This window comes from Pterocles gutturalis, unplaced genomic scaffold (assembly GCF_000699245.1).
Source record: "Pterocles gutturalis isolate BGI_N339 unplaced genomic scaffold, ASM69924v1 scaffold1655, whole genome shotgun sequence".
NCBI classification, from domain to species: Eukaryota; Metazoa; Chordata; class Aves; order Pterocliformes; family Pteroclidae; genus Pterocles; species Pterocles gutturalis.
This window is the reverse complement of record NW_010137950.1, coordinates 12,745-21,906: the sequence shown is the minus strand read 5'-3', so window position 1 is coordinate 21,906 and position 9,162 is coordinate 12,745. Positions and strand designations below refer to the sequence as shown.

General features: G+C 38.0%; 1 protein-coding gene across 1 annotated transcript in view; it reads right to left on the bottom strand.

Annotated features, from left to right (window-relative positions):
- Window positions 1-385: 385 nt before the first annotated feature.
- Window positions 386-9,162, bottom strand: part of XKR9 (XK, Kell blood group complex subunit-related family, member 9) — a 10,658-nt gene continuing 1,881 nt past the window's right edge. The window contains exons 2-3 of the mRNA XM_010082764.1: window positions 2,112-2,335; window positions 386-1,029 (exon numbers count right to left, since the gene is read on the bottom strand). Of these exons, the coding sequence (XP_010081066.1) occupies window positions 386-1,029; window positions 2,112-2,335 (868 nt within the window). The remainder of the gene's footprint in view (window positions 1,030-2,111; window positions 2,336-9,162) is intronic.

The window sequence follows — 9,162 nt, the reverse complement described above, 5'->3', positions numbered from 1 at the left end:
TTCCTTCCAGCAAGAAAAGAAAAGCAAGCTGTGTTTTTAACAGAATCAACATAAATAAATAGATTTTTTTAATGCTAGCTTTCATGTGATTAACATTCAGCTTTTCCTATGTTTCATTTGCATTGCTAAAAACTAAAACTGGGAATTGTCTTGGATGGATAGATTACATTTCTTCTTTTTTCAAAAGTAACTTTGACCAGCACATAGAGAAATATTCATGTTATTAAAGGCTTTGTACAGCATCACAGAAAACAATAATTATTCAGAGCCAATAACTCTGGTCCATTATTTACCACTCAGCAGTGATACACAAAAAACAATCACAGAGAAACAGACTGTCCAGCAAACAATTACTTTGAAGTCCACAGAAAAATAACTATACTGTTCATTGCATTATGAAATTTTCAAATCTACCAATTTCTACTCTATCTTTTTGTCCTGCCTCTCCATCAACTTCGTCTGAACATGTCTGTCGTCTGCAATAAGCAGTGGGATGAAAATTCCTATAATAAACAACAAGAAAAATAATACCTACCACCAGACTAAGAACAGTTAAGATGCTCACAATTGTAAAATGTATTTCCTTGATAATGGAAGGTTTCCAAAACATGTATACAAACAAAATACCTAGAGTTACAACAATGTGAGTAGCATAATAAATAGAAATGCAAACTTTTGTTTTTCTCCCCTTTATGTTAAAAAAGGTAAAAATTAGAATTATTCCAACAACAATTCTGTACAAATATTCCATCTTCTCAGATTTGCAAAATGTCGTATGCTGTTTCAAAGTCCAGGTGAAGCCACAGATCCAAAGAAGAAGTAGCAGAATTACAGAACTTCTAACACTTAGTAGAGTGATCAGTGAAATACTGAGTATCCAAGAAGTGATGGTAAGCAGTTTATAGAAGAGATACACTAACTTGGGAAGCACATGAAATTCATCTTTCTCAGGCAGAGACTTCCGTAATGATATCTGATAATCAACTGTTGAAATGGAGATACCATAAAAAGACATAATAATGGCAGCATCTAAACAAAACAGAAGGATAAATGTTAAACATGAGAAAAGGATAATTATTTTACATTATAATTTCTGAATTAACTTTTGGACAAGTTCATGCTTTCTTAACACTTTCTTTATATTGATTTTATATTTCCTCTGTGCTCCTAAACAAGTCACCTTAACTTTAAGGCTCAGTTTAGTTACCTAAATCTAGGCATCTAATGCTGTTTGGGATGCCTATGTTATCCTGCCCAGCCTCTGGCCATTCATGGTCTTGCCCAAGTCATGTGTCAGATTTACCATCTCCATACAGAAATGACTTAAATTCCCAAAGTACTGCAAATAGCCCATAAAAGCCTAAACTGCAGAACCTGATACTGATTCTGGGGTGTCTATACTATAGAAATCTATAACTCGGACTTAACCCTTCACATGATCATGTTTAAGATGAGATTTGTCTGACCATTTTGTCTGAGTACCTATTGACTCCATGAACTATGAAGGAACACTAGATGCCTGCCAGGTCTCTCCATTTGGTTAGATAAATTCCAACCCCAAGCAAGACATTATCTTGCCAACAATGCCACTAGTTTTATTGCTGGAAATGGTACAGCTGCTGTCTTGCTTCTGAAAGTTGAACCAGTCTCTCTTCAACACATTGCATTCTGCAATGCTGATATATCCTTAGGGTTTTTTGGACTCTGTCCCTCATCTGTAACATGCAGATGATGGCAGTGACAGCTCACAGGACTGCTCTAAATACATTACTGATTTCAAGATGCCCAGTTAGCAGGTTTAAAAGAAACTATAAGCAAAATCACACAAACCAAATTGCTCTGCAAATGATATACTTGTTGTATTCAATAGCTTATTTACAAGTGATGTATCACGTTTCTACTAGATGTTATGATTTGTTATAGTGAAATCTTCCTTCTCATGGATTTAGCAAAATGGACCATCTACTAGACAGAAATTCTAACTAAATGCAGAGTAATTACACAGTGGAGTGCATGTTTTCCAAGGTATGTTTAAAATGTTATCCAGTCACATGAGTTATCTTTTTAGGTAAGATACTCAGCCTGCGAATTAAGGAAAAAAGCAGACTCACATTGACAGAAATTATTTGTGCCATGTTCCATGACTATGTAAATCTGGACAAAAAGCTGTGGCGTAGTCTCAAGAAAAGTCTTGAACACCCTGAGCATGGTAATATCAGTCACTAGATCAATGGCTTGTTTTTGAATGAAGTTGGGAGGGTCTGTTTCTGATGCATCTCCACTGCTGTTTTGTTTAAATGCAGCTTGGCAGCCATACTTCAAAGCAAACCAATACCTAAAAAAAAAGGAGACTTGATTAGACAGCCTTTTTGAAAAGCACAACTCAATAAAATTATATAGCCTAACAACGATTTTTCCCATTTCATTCTCCTTTCACATTTTACCTTTGAATGTAATTCAGCAACTTCTACTAAAATAAAATTTTGTCCAATATCTGTCTGATACCAGTGATACCAATGCAATCTAAAAGCTACTAGAACAGAATGAGACTTGCCTGAATAAAGATTACAAGTTTTATTTTGTCAGGTTCTTACTTCTTTAAAAGTACTGCATTTCTGAAAATTCCCTTACCATCTCTTCTCAGTCTCTCTTTGAGATACTCATTCACTTTCTTTGTATCCTTTTAAGGGTATTACTGAATATCCAGCTGTGAACATGCACATCTATATAACATAGATCCATAAGCCCCAAGGATAATATCTGATAGCATGGAAACATACAACAGTCTTTAAAAAAACAAACAAAAAACAAACAAACAAACAAAAAACAACAACAACAAAAAAAAACACTGACTTGTTCTTTTGTAAATACTCAGGAAGACTTCCAATTCAGAAAACTATTTTCAAGACACATGGATTCCTGGATTGACAGATGCTATCAATAATTTGAGGAGTTTTACATGAAGAAGGGGTTTTCACAGCTAAAGACCTCTTACCAGTTGAACTCTTCAGCAGCAAACAAAGAAGAATCTTTGGGAACTAGTTGACAAGTCAAAGCAGAGAGAAGTAGCCTCATAAGTATGCATGTAAAGCTTATCTTGAAGCAAAGCAATGCTCTCTTCTGCTGTTTACTTGACTTCAAGTGGTCAGTAACACCAGCTGTGCAGATTGTAGATGAAGCTCTGTAACTCTGCAGCACCATAATAAGCACTGTCATTGCCAGTGACATGGCATAAGCTTGGCAAGGCCTTGGGACTGAGGCTTGTCAGGCTTGCTCTGTTTGAAGTTTTCTCGACCTGTCTGTGACTTTGTTTTACTTGGTTTAGCTTGTATTTTCTGCAGAAAAAATTCTTCCAATTGACCAGATGGCTAATTTGTTTTACTTTTGTACATTTTTGTGTGGTACAGACACAGTTTTATATAGTAACAGTAACAAGGAGATATCCTGTATTGAATGAGATATTTGTGACAGACATGATGATGTAATATAGAGAAATATAGTCCTGACGTGTCAGCAGAGGTCCTGAGGTGTGGAGACACAGGGTACAGTGTAGAAGAGTACATGCACAGGATGATAAGGGATGGCTTGACACTGTGGCTATAAACCGATGGTCAGTTACAGAAATGCAGACCTGGAGCTGGATGAAACTAGTTTTAGGGGTAACAAAGAGAACAAAGAAATAGTATCTAACATGCGTAAAAGGCACCACCAAGTTTGGCTATAACAAGGAAAAGGGATAGGAAAGGAGAAACATGTGTATAACAGTTTTAACCATATTATTATTATTATTAAAACTTTTTATGCATAGAAGTGTTCTTTGTTTTCCAGCAATAAATAGATTTAGAGTAATAATGACTCTTGGAATCAACTGTTAAAATTTTACCTATACTAATAATAAGTTCTTGGCTTTATAGGTATATAAATCCTGTGTGTTTGCCCATAAACAGGATTTTGAGCATAACAGCCTTCAGCCATCACTTTCAAGCCTATTTCTGCCTATTAAGTTCCCAGATGTTTTGAGCTTCCAATATCCTTCTCCAGTGAACCCATTTTAACTATAACTGGCAGGCAGGCAAGGACAGCAAAAGCAGTCCTTTTTCAAGAAAACTCACTGTTATTCAGCCAATCTTTCTAGCATTACAAACATTGCTAAAGGCCCTCAACAGAAGACTTTAGTCATCTGGATTATGAAGATTACATCATTCATTCAGACCTATTTCCTTGACAAACCAAGCAGAACACCACAGACCATCACTTGGTTACCTTACACAGTTGTACAAGCCTGCTAAGATGCAGGCTGGGCAAGGCAAGGTCCTGCGCCTTAGCCTGCCTCCTGCTTCCGTTCCCTAAGGCTGCATCTGAGATGATTTCAAGATTCACGCTGAAGCGCCGCAGGTGTCCGATTCCCTGATCGTCACTGGATCATACACACTACGGATCCCATGAAACCCATGCAATTGCATTTCCTTCACACAGAAAACAGGGGGCAGCAGATCGTTAAGACACCCAGATCTCATCCCAGTATGACTTTGGAGCACAGTCCCCTCCTGCTTACAAAAGGAACTATGAAGAACTAACTCCTGGGTAATCCAGTTAGAAGTTTAAAAGCTTCACCATCTTTAAAGACTAAATCCTTTGACCCCAGCAGGGGACAGTGTCAGAGGTTCTTCCGTAACCACAAGTGAGAAAGCTGGGATTTGCAGGTCCTGGGTCAAGTGCATGCTAGAGGAATCATGACTTATTCCCTGGTGTGTTAAAGCATGTCAACAACACAAGTGAGAACTGCAACCTGGAAGCATCAGTAGTAGGTGCAGAGCAGCTATGTAACTACCGAGGAGCCTTAGGGGAAGATTCTTCACACTTCTCCTTACAGACATTCATAGAATGCAGCCCTGTCACTGAGGCCATGCATTGATTCTGTGAGCTGGCTCTAGATCCATCATTTACTCCCAAAGGGAACTGTTTTCTGCTTTTATGTTTTTGTGTATTTACCTTACTGTTCTCTGAGTAATCTCTCTTAAGTAAAGGACTGAACTGTTTGGCAAGGCATCTATAGCTTTTTCAGTTTATAAAACAATTACATTCCAAAACATCTGGTTCTTGCATCCAAGATGTAAACATCTGCAGAGTTTGCAATGTTTTCAAGAACAGACAACTGGGTAGACCAGTCTATTAGCTGTACACGGACTCATTCAACACAGCCTGTTTGTCCAAGCAGCAAGAAGTGGAAACCAGCTGCACAAATTTTGAGCTGCAGAGCTCACAGATGAAAACGCAGATGATACACAAGGCAAACACCAGACATGTTGTAAAAATAATATTTCCATTGGATGCACACCTGAAATCACTTCTCAGTTTTCAGAAGCACAGTCCTTCTAAACTGAGTATGGCATGCTAGGTTTATAGTGTTATAAGATGGCATGCTATAGTACTTTTCACTAGTGGTAGCTATTTCAGTTAGTCCACATCTTACTTTACATACTCTATAAAATATGTTGCTTTTCGAGAAAAGTCCAAATACTTCCATTGCTCCTTAACTGTGTGTTAAGCGAGGTGGCATTCCCCGAGCTCCACATGCCTATGGTCACTTACTGTAGTTCACTGTGACAAATCTTTCATCTTTTACGAGTATTTTGAGCTTACACTCCCACTCCCATCTGACCATTTGGCATGCAGTACTCGGACATTTTAGGAAGGGCCTATAGCCGTCTTTTAGGCCTAGTGTTGGACAATTGCATTCACAGTCACAGGCAAAATTCAGTCTGTACTAAAGGATAGGTCAGGTTCAAGTTTTCCACTTTATCATGCCCATGGCTCACCTAAACACTGTGCCTGGTCTGAAACTATTGTAATTATATTCCTATATTAATATCTCTATTGCCATTGCAGCTCTATGTTTCAATCTTCATAAATTGGGAAAAAAAAAAAAAATTTAAAAGCTACTTCAACTGTAACAAAAATACATTAATTAAAAGGATTGTTTTGGTTATATATTTGAAGTAGCGGTACATCTTAAACTGAAGGTGAAATGGGAATGGGTAGTGTGCCATTCATGCAGATAAATGCAGGGTTGCCATTTACTTATTCTCCCTCTAAACTCATTAAGGAGGATCTTTCTTCACTAATGCTAGGTGTATGACCTACTTGGAAGCCAAGAGAGCAAAAAGAAAAATCACAATTCCTTTACAAGCGGAATCGTTGTAAGTCAACAATAAAGAACTATCAGTGTTTCTAAATATCATATTCACTTTGATAGGAAAAAAAAAAGGTTTCTGCCTTTGTAGTGTTGCTTTGTGGAGAACACAGACGATAGGACTCCTACTTGTTATAAACATTCATTTAAACACAGCTGCCTCATTGTTCTTGGGATGCTCCTACATTTTCTTCATAATTTCATAAAGGATGAAGTTTGCTCCTCATGTCCTGCAAAATTAGGAAGGCTTTGGCTCTCCAGGTGTGACTGGGAATTCACTGAGGTGACAGCTGCTTGGTTTTGTTGTTTCACAGCTTCACAGTCTTCACATATCACAGGCAAGCTGCCTTGACAGTGTTTCCATGTTACCTGCTTTCACTTAGATTTCCACTGAGGACTTTCCACTGCAATCCCAGTACTACACCACATGTCCCATCTCATCAAGCTACACTGATAAAGATTTGGGTGCCATTTAGAAATTCATGCAGGCAGGGTGTGAGAGACTTGGCAACAACAACTGTTGTACTCTCTAAATTCTGGTCACGCAGTCACAGTTTGCAGTATCGTATAAATCCCTATTCAAAGGAAAATTATTCTCTGTTCCATGACAAACTCAATTTTCTAAGTATCGAAAGGGTTGAATTAAGTCCATGAAACTGATGCAACTAAGTCAATACTTGAGTCAGTAAATTTATGTTAAGAAAATGTGATCAAGCACATATTATCATGTAACCTCTAACTCACTTAAAGTAGCATTACAAACCTTTCACTTTTAATTGACTCTCTGTACCTCACTGACTTGGTTACTTAAATACCTATTTATTTTGTTCTGTGGAACTTCTTGTTATGCACATAAATTGCTAGAGGCACGTTACAGCTTCAGTCCTCATTTTTGATCCATTCTTTGTTTGGGTGTGACTTAACGAATGCTAGATGTGTACCAGTATAAACTGAACATCACCTATCTTGACTCTGAAATTTTCTCATTGTCTTTTAAAAATGTGTGATGAAATAATCCCAGGTTCAGCAAAGCACTCATATTTACTCTGATGTCTCATGGATTTAGAATTTACCTTTACAAAAATCTTCACACAAAAAATATATTTTTCATCTGTTCCTGTTCAAAGATGCAGGGCATCTTGAGCCTGCCTTTAAGCACTAAGAGAGGGGAGATTTAGGTTGGGTATTAGGTGGAAATTTTTCACTGTGAGGGTGGTGAGGCACTGGAACAGGTTGCCCAGGGAAGGTGCGGATGCCCCATCCCTGGAGGTGTTCAAGGCCAGGCTGGATGAGGCTTTGAGCAACCTGGGCTAGTGGAGGGTGTTCCTGCCCATGGCAGGGGGGTTGGAACTAGATGATCTTTAAGGTCCTTTTCAACCCAAACCATTCTATGATTCTATGATTCTATGATCAAGAGACACAATAGCAGCTGCCCAATATCACAACGGCTGCTGCCTGTGTGCTTCTATACTGACAGTGGAGGTTATTAATTGCTAAAATCTAGTCTTCCTCAGGTGTCCCTGCCTGATGCTGCAAACTGCTACACATCAGTGGACTCCGGAATTCATATGGTGCCCCAGGGAAATGTCCCCTTTTCCCACATTCACTGGCCGTGTTATCATCTTAATGTTGACTGCTATGCCACAGACTGTTCTCAATTCTACCAACATGTGGTAGATTTTAGCCTGGCCCATTTGAATGGGCCAAAAAATGGTCTAAAAATAATTTCAGTCAGCATAGCTAATATATACCACCTTAATTTTGTCTCCTTGCAGAGAATAACATTTTCATATGAAATATAATTACAGGTCTACATTCTTGCCATTAAAATAAACTAAAACCTCATTAGATATGAAATAATTTGAATTTCATTTTTTCTCTATTTTTAACATATGTATATGTGTACATAAGCATACACAAACATATGATTTTCATATTTATTACTTAGCATTGGTTGCATGATAACATAACCAGACCAATTCCCACAGTGCTGTGCACTGTACAAACACAACACAATGAAGTCTCCTGCTTCAAAGATGGAGCAAGAGGTGTAAAAGACATATGAGAGAAGGAAGAAAGGAAGAAAGAAAGGAAGGAATGAAGGAAGATAATTTGATAAGGTGTATTCACACCTTATAATTTCAGGCATCCTAAGTTCACTGGCCAAGTCATATTTACTGGCTAGACCTCTATTTTCCTCTGTGGTGGGTGAAAAATACAGGTTCCTGCCCCAAATGACCTTCTGGAGAAGCTCACTTTAACAAGTGTGACCTGACTCCTGACAAAATCTATTTTTATCCATTGACTGTAGAGATAAACCTGAGAGACTCATCGTCTACATTCACTGGATAAATCAGATGACTAAGAGGGAGGGCAGGAGGGAGTTGTACATGGATACACCTAAGAAAAGACAAATAATAGGAATTACGTAATAGCTGATCACAAAGGTACATGCACAGATGTCAGCATGCTGTTATCAGCTTACCCTTTACAGTATGCATTATCACACTGATGAATTTTGAGGAGTGGCTGAAAGAATTTCGTAATTTATACATATCAACTTGGAAAATTTTTCCAAGTGTAAGTGGCAGCATAGAAGAAAATATCACTTGTGCAATAGGCAATGGGTGACCAAGCGGACAACACTGTCAGTGCAAAGAGCAAAATTATGTTTGCTAAATAATAAACCACTCAGAGAAGATGGGGCTAATTGTGGAAAGGAAGCTTTGAAAATTATAGAAATTCATAGTAAGAGGTATTGATTGGTAAGCATGTGAGTTAAGGAAAACCCAAGAGATTCATGGATTACCTTAGAGGTAAGGTAATTCATGAAAATTTATCCATAAAAGCAGCATTTTGAATAGATACAAGCACTGAGTCAAGATTACAGTATCTACAGTTGTCAACGACTGGGGCTCGGATCTGAATTCTGAAAGTCTGTGTTGAAAGGTGAGGTCTTAGAGCTAGGC